At 33.3% G+C, this 20,061-nt stretch overlaps 2 protein-coding genes across 3 annotated transcripts; one reads left to right on the forward strand and one right to left on the reverse strand.

Annotated features, from left to right (window-relative positions):
• Positions 1–2,532: 2,532 nt before the first annotated feature.
• LOC134728284 (structure-specific endonuclease subunit slx1-like) lies at positions 2,533–15,230 on the reverse strand. Of its 2 annotated transcripts, none has more exons than XM_063592833.1 (6): positions 15,209–15,230; positions 7,630–7,813; positions 6,604–6,655; positions 5,588–5,965; positions 4,174–4,377; positions 2,533–3,042 (listed from the first exon to the last, which is right to left on the reverse strand). In XM_063592833.1, the coding sequence occupies exons 1-6, from the start codon at positions 15,213–15,215 to the stop codon at positions 2,974–2,976; spliced, it is 894 nt and encodes a 297-aa protein (XP_063448903.1). In that variant the 5' UTR covers positions 15,216–15,230; the 3' UTR covers positions 2,533–2,973. The 2 variants fall into 2 exon arrangements, with proteins under 2 accessions (XP_063448903.1, XP_063448904.1); XM_063592834.1 differs by lacking the exon at positions 15,209–15,230 and adding an exon at positions 10,917–11,081 and having other exon boundaries at positions 2,535–3,042.
• LOC134728287 (sodium/calcium exchanger regulatory protein 1-like) lies at positions 14,312–20,055 on the forward strand. Its single transcript, XM_063592837.1, has 4 exons — positions 14,312–14,472; positions 16,993–17,165; positions 17,975–18,073; positions 19,880–20,055. The coding sequence occupies exons 1-4, from the start codon at positions 14,400–14,402 to the stop codon at positions 19,946–19,948; spliced, it is 414 nt and encodes a 137-aa protein (XP_063448907.1). The 5' UTR covers positions 14,312–14,399; the 3' UTR covers positions 19,949–20,055.
• The last annotated feature ends 6 nt before the right edge of the window (positions 20,056–20,061 follow it).

Raw genomic sequence — 20,061 nt, forward strand, 5'->3', positions numbered from 1 at the left:
GAGCACGTTGTCCCATTGATAATTCTTGTTTATTGCATCTCACAAACTAACATTTTAAGGGATAAACAGAAAATAGCAGCAAACAAGAATGTGTCCCAGGTACACGGATGCCCCATCTGCACTATCATTTTCTATGTTCAGTCGACCGTGAAAATGGGGGAAAATCTCTAATTTTGCATTGAGAATAGAAAGATCACATCATAAGGAACAAGTTTCAAGTTGATTTGACTTCAACTTATTAGAAACATAATGCCCATAAATGAAACATGAAGTGGGCATAAAAATATAATTAAGGCAGAGAAGGTCATCAAATAACTAGACATTAAATCGTCAGCCTGACTACTTGGGTAGATGTTTTAACTCTATAAGCAATTCTCTTGAAATATATAAACTAGAGGCTCTAAAGAGCCTGTATCGCTCACCTTAGAATGTGAATTAAACAACGGAAGCAGACAGTTCATGACAAACTTGTGTTTAGGTGATTGTGATGTGTTTGTACGTATACATCTTACTTTACTGAACATTCTTGCTGCTTACAATTATCTCTATCTATAATGAACTTGTCCGTGTAGTTTCAGTGGAAAATGTTGGTAAAAATTTACAACTTTTATGAAAATTGTTAAAAATTTATTATAAAGGACAATAACTTCTTAGGGGGTCAATTGACCATTTTGGTCATTTGACTTATTTTTGAGTCTTAAATTGCTGTACATTATTGCTGTTTACAGTTTATCACTATCTATAATAATATTCAAGATAATAACCCAAAACAGCAAAATTTCCTTAAAATTACCAATTTAGGGGCAGCAACCTAACAACGAGTTGTCCGATTCATCTCAAAATTTCAGGGCAGATAGACCAGTTAAACAATTTTAACCCTTGTCAGATTTGCTCTAAATGCTTTGGTTTTTGAGTTATAAGCCAAAAACTGCATTTTACCCCTATGTTCTATTTTCAGCCGTAGCGGCCATCTTGGTTGTTTTGCCCGGTCACGAAAAACAATTTTTAAACTAGATAGCCTAATAATGATTCTGGCTATGTTTGGTAAAATTTGGCCCAGTAGTTACAGAGGAGAAGATTTTTGTAAAAGTTAACGACGCCGGAAGACGGACGACAGACGACGGACGCCAAGTGATGAGAAAAGCTCACTTGGCCTTTGAGGCCAGGTGAGCTAGAAATAAAGAAAACAATTACCAGCTAAATATGACCAACAAGCAAGATCTACAGATAATTCAGCATGAAAACACTTGTCAATGGATTCTTTAAAGAAAGGTTACCATTATATTGTTAAAGTTCTTACGTTGCTTGTTTTTCAAATGAGTGATTCATGCCACTGGAAGCCTTAAGTTAATTTTCTGTGTAATGTTTTAAAACTAAGAGACTGTTGTTTGTGATTTCGTCTTCTTTGTTTTGTTCATTATGTCATAGGTCTTTTTCCACTTATGGATTTTGTATTGCCCCCTTAGTTAATTCTTAGTACTGCATAGGTAATATTACCTTGGACCATGAACTGGATATAATTTGTCATATTAAGCTAACAAATTTCCTACAAAATGTTAGGCTGAACTCTACAAAACAATTGCAGTCATTAACAAGGACAAAAATTATTTTTCTTCGTGTCAACATTGATAGTTTTCCTTGGAGTGCAGCGCTGGGAATAATGGTTGGTTTATAAAGCCACCTTGTTATATAAAGGTGGTATGCAGAACTTTAAACTCACAAGGCTTACCATACCAAGTAAAGGCAACAGAAGTATACCACTGGCACTGTTCAACAGTCATAAATGGATTGAGAGAAAACAAATTTCTGTTACAAACTGAAACTAAGGTTAACACATCAACTATGAGAGGGGAAAAAGAAAAACAGAAACACTGAACTGAAACAAATACAAACACCAACATTCAGAGAAACGAGCTATTTGATAATTCCCAATATTCCTGAATTAGTACGGGACATTATAACAACAAATGGTGGATTGAACCCGTTAGCCTGTTTCCTCTAAAGCCATTTGTAGACCTACAAACTCTGACTGAACAAATTCAAAACATTGTTAAGGGACTGACTTCCACAGGTAAATTAACTAAAGAGTATTGAATGCATTTCTTGCTTGAAGAATTCTACTTGAGATAAGGTGAACCCAATTAGACAACAATCCAATAACAAACATGACAATAAGACTACTAGAGGAAAACATACAGTCTGTGACAACATTAGACATGTGTCAATACAATATGTAAAGCTCTAATACACAAAATTATCTTTTATAAATTGAAAAATTAACTGTAACTGATAAAAAAAGATAATTTGAGCCAGTTCAAATTCAGTTATATGGCTTGCTGTATATATAATTAGTTATCAAAAGTACCAGGATTATAATTTTATACGCCAGACGCGCGTTTCGTCTACATAAGACTCATCAGTGACGCTCAGATCAAAATAGTTAAAAAGCCAAACAAATACAAAGTTGAAGAGCATTGAGGACCCACAATAATATATATGCTGTCCCATAATGTATGTTTATTTTCCAAGTAAAGAAAGGCTGAACATCATATGACTTCACTTTTAATACATCTAGATTAATCTAGCATTCTTAAAATATAACATGTTTCTGTCAATTCTTAATATATCAATAAGACGTTTAAACACTAACTGTTGTTAAATGAATTTTTATATCAAATTTGTAATGTAAAACATGTTACTGCAAATATGTGGTTAATCCATATTGAAACAACATATGTTAGTGTTTCAAATAAGTCTAAATTCATTTTTAAAATCTATTCTTATGTCCTTAAATGTTTGATTCTAACATTGAACTGTTTTCATGTCGTACTTCAAGCAAAATCCATTCAACTCCTCACTTCTCTACTCCTATACGTCACAGTATATTGTAATAATATACTGTTAGGAACTTTATTCTAATAAACTACAATGATCTTAATCCTGTTAGGAACACGTGGCATGAAATAAAGGCAGTTATTTGACTTGAGTTTGTAGTTCATTGGCCCAATGATCGTCATTCTCTTCGTCATCAGAGCTTCCACACTAAAACAAAATTAGTCCATTGTCATCAACAATTACAATATGTCCTTAATTCGTCTCCCACACATAATAACATTACTAGCTAGTTCAAAAAATTTAAGAATGTGTCAAAGAGACAACAACACGACCATTTGTATGCATATGTATCATATTTGACTTTATAGCTTCAACAACACAACATTTACCAAATGTATTCATTTAGATATCATTGTCTGTTATTGTCTATAGTTTACACTGATAACAATTTTTTGTTGGTTTGAAATAAATCAGGGATTATAAGACAACATTCTGATTTTTTACCCTTTCTAGTAAAACCTATAGAATTAAGAGATATTTTGCTGATAAGTTGATTAGTTTTTGCTTTACATCTAGTGGCAAATATTTCTTGTATGATTAGGACCAAAATATATTAGACAAAAATGTTGTCTTGCCGACAGACCACATTTTCGTCCCTTGGAAATTTTTTGCAAAGGTTTTTAACAGGTCTGCAAACCGCATGGCAGTCTTTCAACTTGAGACATCAATTTGACATCACTTTTCTGATGTGAAGTGGCAAAATTTACATCTTAATTTCCAAAAGGTTGTCCCATTTAAGAAATATTTTACTGTTGTTCAGCAGAAGCCTAAAAGATAACCAAATTTCTATAGGGTAACAAGGTTGGTACATTTCTAAGTGAACCAGCATTCACAGTGAAAATTCACAACACATAGCATTTTTTTTATTTATGCCCTTTTGTGTACTGTACATAATATATATACATGAAAAATAAAAATAAAACATATAACTAGTAAATGAAAGGTTCATATGGGGTGTTATCATGTTATGGATTTTGCTCAAAACCTTGATGTGAAAGAAGGTTCTGTCTAAATTTCATTATATTCCATGAAGAATTTCAAAGTTATTGATATCTAAAACTACAACTGCCAACTACAGTTTAAAACATAGTGTTGATCAAACAACTATTACAGAATGTAGGATCCCTACTGGTTTTTAGCCTATGAAAAAACCTTCAATGTGAGTGATTCACTAATTATCATGAATCTTTTTAATAAATAAATATTCTGCAACAAAAAAATTAAAGAAAATGTCAACTACTGGAGACTTAAATTAGTAATTTGAGTCTAAATTCTTACCTCTTCTAAATTCTGATAACATCCCGTCTTGAGCCTCACTAAATCCCCCCACAACACAGCACCCTTACATTTGGGACAGGTACCATCGACTGGTAAGACTTCTGTCTTTGTTCCTTTGTCTGACAGAAATTTATTGGCTAAACATAACATGTGGGATACCATCTGACATTTTGGATGAACACATTTTAATGTATGGTCTTCTGCCTGAAAATCAAAATCACTCAATAATCTTGGATGGCCATATTAAATAGTAATGCTTATTTTGTGGCAGCCAGTTTGGGTTTTTATTTTGATGGATGGAGCTGTATAACCTGGATAGAAATAAACTTGTCATAGATATCAGGACTAAATTTAGTATATATGCCAGACGCGCGTTTCGTCTACAAAAGACTCATCAGTGACGCCCAAATCCAAAACAGTGAAAAAGGCCAAATAAAGTACGAAGTTGAAGAGCATTGAGGACCAAAATTCCTAAAAGTTTTGCCAAATACAGCTAAGGTAATCTATGCCTGAGGTAGAAAATCCTTAGTATTTCAAAAAATTCAAAAATGTGTAAACAGTAAATTTATAAATATAACCATAACTATGACAATTCATGTCAGCACAAAAAGTGCTGACTACTGGGCTTGTGATACCCTCGGGGAAATAAATCTCCACCAGCAGTGGCAACAACCCAGTGGTTGTAAATAAACTCATCATAGATATCAGGACTAAATTTAGTATATACGCCAGACGTGCATTTCGTCTACAAAAGACTCATCAGTGATGCTCAAATCGAAAACAGTTAAAAAGGCCAAATAAAGTACGAAGTTGAAGAGCATTGAGGACCAAAATTCCTAAAAGTTTTGCCAAATACAGAACCACAACCCTTGAAAGGAAAACTAACAATCATATTAAATATAGATTGGAATCCAATGCATATCCTACATGTGGGGTTTGAACTCACAACCTCAGTGTTTGTGATACAATATTTGAACTACTTAAACCATTCCACAACCAAAGCCCTTCTTTACCCATCTACATTTAGAAGGAATAAAAATCAAAGCATTGCAAGATGCCACTGTCATAAGAATATCTGAAAGAAGTCACATCTCAAAAATGCAATAATTGTATTTGGATAAAGGCTTTTCTGGTGCATTCCTGAAAACATTACTTATTGTCAAGCTTTGTATTTATGCTTTGAGGAGTGTAGTTGGTTCATTTATCTCCTGTTTGAAATACAATCAAACTAATTCACTGTGCCATGGAAGTATTTGAGACAAAAAATACTATGAAAAACTAGTACAAATGTATTATCAAAACTATTATTAATGTCTTTTGGATTTTTTATTTTAGTATGTAGAGTTGCTTTCTCATAAGAACACATCCACAATATCATAGTATGTATATCTCTTGTAATAAGTGTTCCATGTACCTGAATTCTTTTATTACATACACTACATCTTGGGTGCTTGTTACCACATTGTGAAAGATTAACTAAATCATCATCTACTGTTTCTTTTTCTGGATTGCCTCCCTTCTTACTCCTCCCTGTATCAGGTCCAACCTTTTTGACCTTCACTAAACCATAGGCTATTGGCATGTGAACTGGTGGTTTACTGTCAGGAGCAAAATCTGTAACATATTCCTGTTTTAACCATCTGATTGTTAGCGCAAGTCTATTCCAGGGTCCACTTCGTAACATTTCTGACACAACTCTGAACCGAAAAAGGAATGATGTTTCCTTTTTCTTTTTTCCAAGAACATGTCGAAGTCTTCTTGATTTGTCAGGATGTTGCCAGGCCCATTCAAACTTGAAAAAGAAAATCTTAAATTATCAATTCTTGGCAAAATAACTGTCAAATCTATAAATAATATGTAAAGGAAAAAAATTTGAAATCACAGTCTTTGTATTCTCATAAAGACTATCCAAGGATATAATGTTGACCCTTAAGAAAATTAAACAAATACTAGTATGTGTATGATATGTTTTACAAAAAGTAAAAAAAAACAAAAAAAAACGGAACTCTGATGAAATTCAAATCTGAAAGTCCCTAATCAAATGGAAAAGTCAAAAGGTAAAACACATCAAACAAATGGATAACAACTATCATAGTTTGAATCATAAGGGAACAAGAATGTGTCCATAGTACACAGATGCCTCATCTGCACTATATTTTCTATGTTCAGTTGACCGTGAAAATGGGGTAAAAACTCAAATTTGGCATCAAATTAGAAAGATCATATCATAGGAAACATGTGTTCTAAGTTTCCAATTGATTGTACTTCAACTTCATTAAAAATTACCTTGATCAAAAACCTTAATCTGAAGCGAGACAGACAGACAGACGAACAAATGGAGAGACAAACAAACAAACAGACACACAGACCAAAAAACATAACGCCAATAAATCGGCATAAAATATAAAGTTCATCCATTTAAGTACTTACTCTTAGAGCAGATATTTCATTTGGAAAACCATGGATAATCAAAACCATTTCCCTACAAAAAATAGAAAAAGATCTGTAATAAAATTCAAAATAGAATGTCAATTAATACATGTATATATTGTATTTTTGTGATAAGTGATTAATCATAAATGAAGATATAAATGAATGCATAGATTTGTATATTTCCAATACTAGTACAATGTATATAATTTAAAACCTGGTTAGTTTTGCACACACATAATTATCCTTTCTGTGTCATTTTTACTGTTAATGATATTGCAAAAAAATGTTCTGTTAAATATACATGTATATATATATATAAAATGGAAATTTTATGTAACAGCAATACAGAAAGTCCTAAAAATTATCCAAAATTAAAAGCAAATTACCCCCATTATGAGATGCATATCCACAGATATACCCGAATGATTTAAGTCTATCCAATGATTTTCCTTTCAGATGTAAATTTCAAGATTCTTGAGTTGATATACAATTCTTTTTTTTATCTTTTTTTATCTTGATATTATTTTGTTGTTTTTGTGTAGTGGTGTTTTGTCTAGTTAGTGTGCATACCTTACAATTGTTATGGGTTACCCACAGAAGGGTACCTTTAAGGTCCATATGATATTTTTTTCTATTTGCAGTCTTGAAATAATAAATAAATATCATAATTATCTACCAGCTATGGTTTGGCAGCTACCCATATCCTGCCTGTATAATGACTTGTTTTGAGTTACACCTTACCATGGGCCTTACCTTCAATTCAGCAATTGTCAAATGATTGTACAACACTATGTTTCCATGTGTTTTTTATGCCCTGATCATGCTATGACTTACCATGGACCCCTTTAATATGTTCGCCATACCCTTCTTATATGACATGTAGTCCCTGATCCTTGGACCCTTTCACTTGTTCTGCATGGCATCCCTGCATGCAGTCCTTATCCTGTTATTACATACATGTACAAAATATACCACTTACCCCTTTTATTTGTTTCATTGCCCTTCCTAAGTGTAATGACTTACCATGGACCTCTTCCATGTGTTCTCCATGCCCCTCCTGCATGCCGACCTTTATTGTGTTGTTGAATTCTCCTATTTGGATTTACTGTGAATCCTATGTATGTACGTCCTTTAAACTTTGGATTGACATTATAAAGTAAATACACTCCATAAAAGTTCTCAATTTCTTGCACCATCTTTGTATTTCCTGTAAAAAAAAAAACACCTTGAAAAATTATACTTTATTATTATTCAAAAATGTTAAACTCATTGTTTACAAATCCACAATATTCATTTAATTGTTTATAATAATAAAATATATATTTTGTCCATATTTTGTCATGTTTGTTGGACATTTGTGAAAGGAAACTTCAGAATTAAAGAAACTGTAAGACTTAGGTCATGTAAAATTGTACATCATTCATGTAGGTTGTATAACCAACAATTTATTTGGACGAGTTGGGTGAATTCAAGATTGTTCCCTTATAAAAAAAATCATTTTAAATTAACTTCAATTGGTCAATATACATTTTATATTGTTTTCTGGGAATAATTATCATTACAAGTGGACATGAATATAAGCATTGACTTTGGGAACTTATGACCTTGACAACGGTCACAAGGTCAAAGTCATGTTCAAGAAAGCGAATTAATGACATTCATGAATTTCATCTGTTCATGACATTGAATTATGTTGTAGATTCCTCATGTTCCTTGAAGTTTCAACAGGTTTTGTTGTTAAATCCCATAGTGGAGAGGTCAATGATGAATGTGCCAATAGAGAAATGTTTTTTATTCTAGTTCAATGTCTTTTGATCTTTGCTAGACATAACCAGCATGACCAGGGGCAGGGGTTTATAGATGAACCCTTGTTTACATATTTTGAGTCCCGGTCATTTTTGTCCTAAGCACTTGTTTCTATCAAGGATTTGTATAGTAAGACGTTTTCCTATACAAATCCTTGTTTCTATCCATAGGATGATCCAAAATAATAATTTTTATTTATATACGTTGATAAACAGTGCATCTTCCCATGGATAGAAACAAATTAATATCTGTGATTTTTGTTACATATTTTATCAAGGATTTGTATAGTACATATCCTTTACTTTATTATATTATTAACCAGGTGACGGTGGCCGCTTACTGTAAGACTACGGCACGTAATAGTCAAAGTTGTTAGTCCAAGATTACTCTGACGTCCAACGGCTGTTTTGCCAGACAAGCTGGGGCCGTGGGTTAGTCCGAGATTACTCTGATGTCTAACGGCTGTTTTGCCAGTTAAGCTGGAGCCTTTGGACGTCAAAGTAATCTCAGACTAAGTTATGAGTGCAGAAATATGAAGATAGATAGAAGATGTATCTTCTTCTTCTTTAGGTTTCTAGCGATCCTTCAATTATTGAAGATTATTTGCCGGGCGTTGACTATAAAATTTATAATTTACACTAATTTAGCAACAAAAAATAAAAAATAACAAAATAAAAAATCAACATAACGTATGTACATTTGAAAAATATAAATTGTGATAAAACTATATACATTTGATAACACAATAGTTAGGGATAGTATATGGGGATGAGAGCAGATTCTGAGATCATACTCTACTGTACTTCATGATACATGTACTATCGAGTACTCTCAAATCGTATTTTCTTGTTAATTCGACCTGTTGATACTGTTTATAATGTTTTTTTGTTATTTTTTATTTATATGGATCTTGTCTGTACACCAGCTTTGATTATTTGTAATATCTTCAATTTTTCACTTATTCTTACATTTGTATAAACTTCAAGATTATAAAAAAACGTTTTTTTTCTAAAGTGAACATTGATTGGTTAAATATTTCTCAGTGTGTTTGAATTTGTTTGTTAGCTTTTTGGTCATGAATGTTTGTCTCTAATATTTAATTAACTGTGCATTTGTATTCAGATATTGCAGATCAAATTTATTCGTTCATTGTGTAATCATACGTTTTTTGATTGAGTTAAGTCTGCCAATTGATATTTTATGGTATGTTTTTCTATGTTGTGATGTTATGCTATTGTTTCAGAAAAAGGGAGAAGGTTTGGATCCATTAAAACGTTTAATCCCGCTGCAAATGTTTGCACCTGTCCTAAGTCAGGAATCTGATGTACAGTAGTTGTCGTTTGTTTATGTAATATATACGTGTTTCTCGTTGCTTGTTTTGTTTATCATGTTTATATAGATTAGACCGTTGGTTTTCCGGTTTGAATGGTTTTACACTAGCAATTTTAGGGCCCTTTATAGCTTGCTGTTCGGTGTGAGCCAAGACTCCGTGTTGAAGGCCGTACTTTAACCTATAATTGTTTCCTTTTTGAATTGTTATTTGGACGGAGAGTTGTCTCATTGGCACTCACACCACATCTTCCTATATCTACTATTTGTTGTGGCAGATGATTCCAATTTATAACAGTTCGTGGATAAAACGATTATTTATAACTGTCATTAGATGTTTGTATTTGCCTAAATGAGTGTGGATTGCTATGTCTGGTTCTATTGTACGGATAAGAACAATGGCTCTAGTAACTTTTAAAATTATAAATAGCATAGCTCCTGTGTCTTTACAAAATTTGGTGAATGTCAAAAATTCTAAATATTCTTTCAGGTATGTAAATATTCTTGAAATTCCACAGGTAAAGTCAACCTGTTATGGTAAAAAATCGTTCGAATTTGCTGCTGCTACTTTATGGAACAGCCTTCCAAACCATTTCAGGACTGAAAACAGTTTTTCACATTTTAAAAGTCTCGTTCAGTCCTGGAACGGTTTGGAATGTCGCTGTTCGGCTTGCATATAATTCTTTTGAGCTGTTTATATTATGTATGCTGCTTTTGGTTGCTTTGGTCAAGCATGTTTTAACTTCTTTTGAAAATGTGTTGCTTATTTTTATTGCATGCTATGTTTGTGAGATTTCAACTTTGTATTACCATGATTACAGGTTGTTTTATATGTCAAAATGCACTGTTTTTATGTTATTTATATGTTTTTATATTCAGTCAAAAGCTCCTCAGAGCTTGTGTTGCTTATTTTGTACTTACATGTATGCCGAATCAAAATAAAGTTTCTTATCTTAGACTTATCTTGTCAAGTGGGAACAAAAGATTATGTGTAGGGACTGCAACAATTTCGGGAATAATTTTGTAAAAGAAAACAAGTCTGTATCGTAAACGCCTAATTTCGAGTGGGTACCAATTTAGTTTGTAATTGATTGCTTATACCGACTCTAAATAAAGCTTTATGTCTTATGACGTTATGTCTTATGTCTGGTTTTTTTTTTACAGAATCCGTTTACCTCGGTTGCTGAGTTCTAAATTTTCGTGTCGATGTCAGACAAATGTTAATATTTTGATCATGTCCATGTAATTAATAAGCATTGTCAATGACTATTGATCAGGTAAATATTTGTAAATATTTTTTCCAAATCTGCCGCACTGCAGCCATTTTGTAGTCATGTGACTCTTTTCAGGCTTTGTCCAATAACCAATTAAAAAATCCTCTAATAACCAACTAATTGTGTGACTAACTTCATGTACTAATTTTAATATAGAAATAATAGTCTTAATGGGAATATCTCGGAATGGCTATATAAGTTTGATGTAAAGCAGAAATAATATTTACATACGGATAATCATATATAAGGTTAGGAGTGAATTAAAAAGTCAATATCATGTATTTTTAGTATTTCATGCGGATAACCAGGGACTTTCTATACTAGTATTAGTAAAGAAAGTCCCTGTGATAATACACAATTTTTTTAGGTTAAGCATTTCACTTATCAGAGCAAAAAGACTGATGGCATTATATGACCGAGACGTGAATATTTCTAAAACGAGAAAAGTTATTGTCCCTCTGTATTCGACGAGTCCATTCATCAGTTTGTACTTTGTCTACCGTATTATTTACTATACTTTTCCAAGATTGTTTTGTAGGGAAAACTCCATCTTGCATAAAGATAATCACATATTCATGAACGAATGAGTAGTATTATAAATTGACCATAAACCCACTTATTCATGGTATGGTATCCGCAATATTTCATGCGGATAATCAGGGACTTTCAGGCTATACTAGTATTAGTATAGAAAGTCCCTTTGATAATACATAATTTTTTTTAGGTTAAGCATTTCACTTATTATTAGAGCAAAAAGACAGATGGCATTATGCCATATTGGACAAGGATGCACCTGAAATCAACCCGCGCCGCATATACTTCTTTTTTCTTAAATTTGTGTTGCTCAGATTTTATAATCTCTGACAGTGTAATATTTTTTAAACCACGGTTTTTGTCTAATAACTGAAAAAATGCCCACATTTTATATGCATCGTACAAATAAAGCATCATGATGGAGATGAAAGATAAACTACTCAATTTCAGAATTTGAAAAAAAGATAGCTCTTACTAAAATGCTTTTTGGATGTCGGCGGGGAAAATTGGGTCACTGTACGTTTTTTTTCCAGCTATCATAACATAGAATAGAAAAATCCTAAAGATTTCTTTATAAATAGAAAGTGGAAAAAGAAGGTGTGGTATAAATGCACCAGACACCAAAAGGCACAGACTTTAGGAAGTATAGGTCATCGTTCAACCTTCAACAATGAGCAAAACCCATACTGCATAGTCATCTATATCAGACCCCGTTATGACAAATGAAAAACTATTCAAACGAGAAAACTAATGAGCTGAATAAAATAAAAATAATAAATGATATGCAGCAACAAACAATTTAACTGATTAACACGTCCCTAAATTAAAAGGCGCCGAATGTGGCAGGTCTAAACATACTAAGCACCATTCACCACCTTATAGGGGTAGAAGGGGTTATGTCCGGGCTTAAAAACATCGATATCCCGAGGTCCATAATTTAAAGAAATTTAAATCCCGACATCCCGAAATTCGAAAAATGAATTCCCGGATCCCGAAAGGATCAATCCCGAGCTTTAACAATAAACGATCCCGGAGTCCCAATAAAGGTCCGCCCCTCTCCCACCTTTAATAAGTGTATAAATGCTTTGTCGGAGAGGTAATTTGAGCTATTTTATAGTATATAAGTTTCTTTGATGTAAGATTTTTGTCGATTCCTGTCACAGGCAACTGTGCTTATATATGTTTTGCTATAACGGATTATTTGTTATAAACTATATATCCCCATTCATATGCATTGATCGTCCAAAAATGTCGGATTCCAACCCCTGGAATTCCCTGTATTCGCCAATGGATTCAAAGAAAGGGGCTAGATTGTTATGATAGAAAAGAAACATCACTGAGTAGTGAATATTTTTTTTGATCAAAACGGAGCGTAATCCGACTCGTTCTGGAACAAGAAAGAAGGACTTTTTTCTATCCATCTTTTTGTTTTTGCTATGAAATTATAATAAACGACTTTAATAACATTAAAGGTACCAAATTTCCTGCACCAGAAGCGCATTTCGACAATACATGTCTCTTCAGTGATGCTCGCGGTCAAAATATTTGAAATCCAAAGCTTATTAAAAAGACTTTCAAAAAGTATAGCCAAATCCGTTTAAATCCTGATTCAAAATTTTATCTGAATATATTTACCATATTTTGATCTATGCAGTGGTGGATCCAGAACTTTTTGTAAAAGAAGGGGAGGGACGCTAACTGACCTAATGGGCCCGCTCCAGTCATGCTTCAGTGATTCCCCTTATAATCACCCAAATTTCCCCAAGGACTGAAGGGGGACCCGGACCCACCCCTGGATCAGCCTTTGCTATGGAACCCGCTCATTTTGATTTTATTTTTGTCAAAAACAATTCGGCCACCTTCATCTTCTGCAAATGCAAGTTTTGTCTTTTGCCTCTAGGAATAATTATATAGTATATAAATTGATGAAGTATGGGTTCCAAGTTTTATTTGTAAATTAAATGTAGATTTGTATCATTGATTGATTGTTTTATTCGTGTTCATCTATCTAAAATCTATTCATTTTTAGTTTGTTTGTGTTTGGTTTTTTGGAAAAGGGGGGGGGGGGGGGCTTTAAACATCAAGCCATCAAAAACACATCAATATAAAGACGAAACTGGTTTGCATATATATATATCTAACTAATCAAAATCCGTTAGGATGATAAATTAAACATTCTAATATGACGTCCTTATTACGCTTTGATAACAAAGCCGTGTTCTAATGAGCACAAAAAATATGTTTGACACATGCGCAGGGACTTTTTATATTAACGTTATTTCCATCGTTATCCTTTTAAATATTTACATTTAAGCAGCAAGCATAAACTTTTATTATATATTTTTACCAAACAACATAATATTTACCCTGGTCGTAGTTTTTAAACTTATCAAATATGAAATGTAATATACAAACTCCTCGGGGAGGAAACGGGAACAACCAAACAGTCTTACGGTTTTTTCGTACGCTTCGACCTATAAATATATTGTATGTTTCATGTTAGAATCGAAATAATTCCTTCATGTCATGCTCTATGCTCATTTTAACATGGGTAGGCATTATATTTGACCACATTTTACACCTCGCTAACGCTCAGTGTAAAATATCGACAAATATAATGCCTACCCATGTTAAAATGAGCATAGAGCATGACATGAAGGAATTATTTCTTAAATAAAAAATGTTGAATGGAAAAAACGGTCAAAGATATTTCAAATTGTGACGCGTGTACCGAATTTCCCGCCAACTTTAAAAGATTACTGTCTAGAGTTATGTTTTCTTTACTGCACCTTCAATCGATATACTGTATAGACACATCAACTCAACAATTCCTATAAAATAGTAATTACAATGGCAGACTTAGCCTTGGGAACATGGAATATGGCAGAATCTCATAATTTTGATGATTATATGAAAGCATTAGGTAAGGTATTGCGGGATAGATATAATGTATTTCTGATAATGTAAATAATGTAAAATTTAAGATAATGTATTAATAATATTATGGATTGCATGTTTTCATTGTGTACTCTTAAAACTGACTTTATCAGCTGGATATCTACTTAATCATTGAATCTGGAAGATAAACTTATTATGTGAATATTTTTCTAGTGATTTAAAATTATTTGTTTTTTCCTCTGTTGTTTTTATACGTGTTTAAAAGTGGCTACTTCTTAAGCATGTTAAGTGGAGATCAAAGGTTTTTATATATGAATTTGAGAGGGTATGGTACACGTGTACGATATCATAAATTTGATCATAATCTAATGCATATTTTAATGCACGAAAGTAACATAAAACAAATAGAGGAGATTAAATGCGCAGATCTTTAAATATGGATTTGTGGAAAATGTAAAAAATATATGATTCAACAGTTTTATTTCTAGACAAGGCTAGACAAATGCTTTAATAAAGTCTATATAACCACTTGTTACATGAAAGATATATGTAGCATTATAAAACACAAGATAACAACACGGACCACTCTATAAAGAGTTATGTCTCTCATAAAACATGTTTTTAAGATATAATACAAATGCAAGTCAACTATCACGAGTATGAAATATATCACATGTTCGCTTTAATAAAGTTTCATTGCAGATTTTGGCAGAATAATACCATATTTTCATTTGTAAAAAGAAATATCAATGTTTCCTTACCGGACATATGTAAAAATTCTGATCATCTACATCATAGTATGACAATTTGACAGACAACTCATGATTGTTTCCGTCATAATCATACATGGAACTTAATTTTAAAATTTTGTTTTCGTATTGAAATAGTTTTATGCAACACAACATTATTTACAAGACCCTTTTTTTTTTAAAGGAAAACAGGTGTACTTTTATTTGTTAAAAGTTTACTACAGTATTTTGTTTCGGTACAATAGTTAACTTGATAACCGATGACCATTATATAAGTCATTTATCTTTCTGTACTGAGGATAGTCCGGTGACTTTTCACCTGACCTGTCAAATCAAATGGACACGAATGTTATTAATATAGGGCACGACCCTTTCTAACAATTACCCTATTAGATAATAGACACACGGTCAGCTTGATCTACAGTTGAAGGTAACGAAATACAAACCTCCTCCAACGCCCACTTTCCATTTGGAGAATTTCAATTAATTTAAACGTAGAAAGTGAAATACAAAAATACAAAATGCTTGAGATGTATAGCTACGATGATATGTTAGTGAAAAGTATTCCAAAACAGTAATATAAATGATTGACATGTTTTCTAAAAAAAATGTAATCCACTCATTTAAAAAAGCTGTAATATTTGTTCTGTCTATGAAGAAATAACATAACAAATGTGGTGCACACTAAATAACCCGGCCGCGTAGCGTGTTATTTTAAAATGTGCACCAGATTTTTTTTATGTTATTGCGAACAGACAGAAAAGATATTAGTCATTTCTTATACTAGTAATTTCATTTCAAATTTCATTTCAAACCGGAGTTTTAAAACCATGAAAAAAACGTTGATGACGTCACGGTCACATGACAAAATTATGTCTATGAGCTGATAAACAAAACAGCGTTAGACAATCAGAAGACGAACGGTTACATCCAAAATTAAATTATTGAAAAGTGACGATTCAACATTGCTCAATATGATTAAATATGGTGCATTTCCAATATGAACATAAATTCAGTGTTATGCAGTCAATATATTTTATTTCTTTTGAGAAAGGGGTAAAACTTGACATGAGTATTCCAAATCGTGCTCGCATATGTAACAACAGCGAACTATTTCAGATATGAATTAAAAGTGTTTTGTGGAATATTTCCAATGCGACAGCAATCCAACAACACCCCACGCAAATTAAAGATACAAAAATCAACACACGGTACATTGGCAGACCAATAAATTGTTACAAGGTCCCACTGACTATCAAAAAGGGGACTCACTCCAGTTATGATTCAGTGATTCCTATATAATATCAACAAATTTTTTCCCAAGAAATGGGGGTTGGGGTCACCCTGGTTTCCTCTTCACACGCCACTGCGTTAGACATTTGTTATGTTTGCATGAAATATTGGCTACTGAACTTGACGCAAATAAAATCAATCAATTATATATAATATCATTCATTGAAAAGTGACGACTCAATTAATTTGATTTAATATGATGTCAAATAGTAATACTTGCTATACAGTCCATATTTTTAAATAATCTAAATTAATACCCCCAAATCGTGCATATGATTATTAAAACGTTTTATTTTGGATATACATGAAAAGATATATGTGGTATATTTCAGTGCGACAGAAAATCAACACCGTCCCCACGCATGCACATAAAAACAGATTAACACAAAAAGACATTTTTTTCATTTATGCATGAAGTATTGGCCACTGAACTTGGGACAAATACAATTCAATCATTAATTATACATCACTATAACAAATCAAATTATACTGGTCCTTTTCAGGTGTCGGGTTAGTAATGAGAAAGATGGCAAACATGGCCAAGCCAACAATAGAAATATCTGTAGATGGTGACACCTGGACCATCAAAACTATAACTACTATTAAAACAACAGAGATAACTTTTAAACTTAACGAAGAATTCAATGAAACTACAGCAGATGGACGAAAAGTGAAGGTAACTAATAGACAATTTAACGACTTAAACTGGATTCTGTTTCTAAGAGGGGTGACAGGGGGGCGCTTATTTTCTAAATCCTTCTCAAAATCCCACTTTTACCCACTTTATCCCACATCCCGCTTCCCCCTCTATCCCACATTTCACCCCCCCCCCCTCTATCCCACATCCCACTTTCCCCCCTTTTTCCGAAATCCCACTTTCCCCTCTCTATCCCACATCCCACTTTCCTCCCTTTATCCCACATCCCACTTTCCCCCCTCTATCCCACATCCCAATTTCGCCCCTCTACCCCACATCCCACTTTCCCCCTCTATCCCACATCCCACTTTCTCTCCCTCTTTCCCACATCCCACTTCCCCCCTCTATCCCACATCCCACTTCCCCCTCTATCCCACATACCACTTTCACCCCTCTATCCCACATCCCACTTTCCCCCTCTATCCCACATCCCACTTCCCCCCTCTAACCCACATTCAAACGTTTTGCCTTTATCCCATTTTCTAATTCATTGCTTAGAATTAGTTTAATGACTATAAAAACCATTGCACCCTCATTATGTATTTCGAAGCAAATAAAAAGATCAAAAAGCATCATCGCATGACAATGTTATTTGAAATGGACTAAAACTAGCCAAAGTTTAAGCAGTATATATGATCTATAACAAACAGAACATGATGCTGCATTTGATATAAAGTAACACATAGAAACCATTTCATGGATGCATTATGCTTTAATAAAACGATGCTGTGTTGCATGAAGGAGCTAAGCATTTGATTTGAATTATATGATTGTCTATTGTGTTACAGAGTATAGCACGATTGGACGGTAACAGATTAGATATTGAACAGAAGGGAGACTGCAATTCACTTATATCACGAGAATTTGATGGCAACACAATGACTCTGGTAAGTTATATGTAATGGTTATATTTAGTTTGGTGACAACAGTTATGCAAAGTCACAGGGTAGTGCATTGTAATATTTACAAATAGGCCAAACAGTATTGTTGTATGTGGTTTCTGGTTACAGCAGAATGCATTGAGTGAGTAGGTAAAGGTATACTATTTGGTTAGTTTTTCTTGTTCGCTGAACCGTGAAGTCATTATGAGGTTAGGTATACTATAAAATTGAGAATGGAAATGGGGAATGTGTCAAAGGGACAACAACCCGACCAAATAAAAAACAACAGCAGAAGGTCACCAACAGGTCTTCAATGTAGCGAGAAATTCCCGCACCCGGAGGCGTTTTCAGCTGGCCCCTAAACAAATATATACTAGTTCAGTGATAATGAACGCCATACTAATTTCCAAATTGTACACAAGAAACTAATATAAAAATAATACAAGACTAACAAAGGCCAGAGGCTCCTGACTTGGGACAGGCGCAAAAATGCGGCGGGGTTAAACATGTTTGTGAGATCTCAACCCTCCCCCTATACCTCTAACCAATGTAGAAAAATAAACGCATAACAATACGCACATTAAAATTCAGTTCAAGAGAAGTCCGAACCCTTCTTTCGGAGTAGTCTAGTCCTTCAGACAGATATATTTGTTATCTGTCGGACTAGTCTACTCTTAAATGAGGTTGTATATAAGATCCTTAAAATGACTTCACAGTAGTTCAACAAGTAAACTAGCTAACCATATATATTACCTTTACCTACACACGCAATGCATTTTGCTGTAATGAGATATAATGTTTACAGACCGGCAAGAAATAATTTTTGCTGATTTGTTTTTATACCCTTGTTGCTGTTGAAGATTATTGTATTTATTAACTGTACATGTTCAATGTGTTTTTACGTGTATTTGTATCAATGAATACTTCAGTAACGGGATAATTCACAAAGTTTCAAGAAAGACATAGAATCATATTCAAAACAGTGTGGTTCTGGCCATTGATTGACGACCTAAATTATCCCATCGACTGGGACAGATTAGGTGAACGTTTGTCGGTAACAATCACTGCTACTATATACTTTTTAAAGACACTGAATTTGTGGGGTCACCAATGGTTCTCAACACCTAAATAAAGCAATTCGAAAAACGAATCCGGAATAATCGATGTGTTGATTTATATCAATAATATAAATCAAAACATAAAGGTTATTCCTTAATAATTTTTCGAATTATTTTATTATTAAAGGCGTTAAGAACCTTCGGTGACCCCACAGTTTAAATTCTATAATAAGTAAGAAGTGAGCAATGGTCGTTACAGAAAAACGTTCACCTAATCTGTCACAGACAATGGAATAATTTAGATCGTCAATCAATGGCCAGGACCACACTGTTTTGAATATGATTCTAGTTGGAACCGCGACTTACGTTTCTATTGGAGATACTTTTATTATAAGTCTTGTGTTGTTGTAACGCGATAAACAACTATAGTTCCTTCAATTAAATGAATATACATGTTTCGTGCAAATGCTCATATGCCAAGAACATTTTTGTAAAAATCTACTACTTGCAAAATTGATGTGCTCGAAAAACTCGCGTATTAAAAAGAGACGACTGTGACAAAGTATTCTATGAGTATTGGCATAGAGAATAGTTGTGTTACAACTTCGTGCAAAACAATGTAGCACTTTTAGTATTTGATAGCTTCTGAGCTATGCTTTCCAATTTGTCCATATATTTGTACGGCACAAACGAACACATTTTACTTCCATTAATTATGTTAATTTCTTATGGGTTTTTTATTTATTAATTTTAGAAACTAGTTGCATATGATGGCGACAAAGAAGTTACTTGCACAAGAAAGTATTTGAAAGCCGAATCATAGACTTTTAAAGAATTAGACTAGAGCGTTGTTTTTGTGAGACGCTTTGTACAGTTGGCGCTAGAATATGACATTAATCCGGTGTAAAGAGCTTAAAAGGAGAATCTGCAAAAAGC

This window comes from Mytilus trossulus, chromosome 8 (assembly GCF_036588685.1).
Source record: "Mytilus trossulus isolate FHL-02 chromosome 8, PNRI_Mtr1.1.1.hap1, whole genome shotgun sequence".
Classification (NCBI taxonomy): Eukaryota; Metazoa; Mollusca; class Bivalvia; order Mytilida; family Mytilidae; genus Mytilus; species Mytilus trossulus.

Coding starts and splice junctions, on each gene's coding strand:
- LOC134728287 (XM_063592837.1), top strand. CDS start 14,400: ATGGCAGACTTAGCCTTGGGAACATGGAATATGGCAGAATCTCATAAT. Junction 17,166..17,974: donor CAGATGGACGAAAAGTGAAG/GTAACTAATAGA, acceptor ATTGTGTTACAG/AGTATAGCACGATTGGACGG. Junction 18,074..19,879: donor ATGGCAACACAATGACTCTG/GTAAGTTATATG, acceptor TATTAATTTTAG/AAACTAGTTGCATATGATGG.
- LOC134728284 (XM_063592833.1), bottom strand. Junction 6,656..7,629: donor ACACATGGAAGAGGTCCATG/GTAAGTCATTAC, acceptor TATTTTTTGTAG/GGAAATGGTTTTGATTATCC. Junction 3,043..4,173: donor GTTATCAGAATTTAGAAGAG/GTAAGAATTTAG, acceptor ATTTTGTTTTAG/TGTGGAAGCTCTGATGACGA.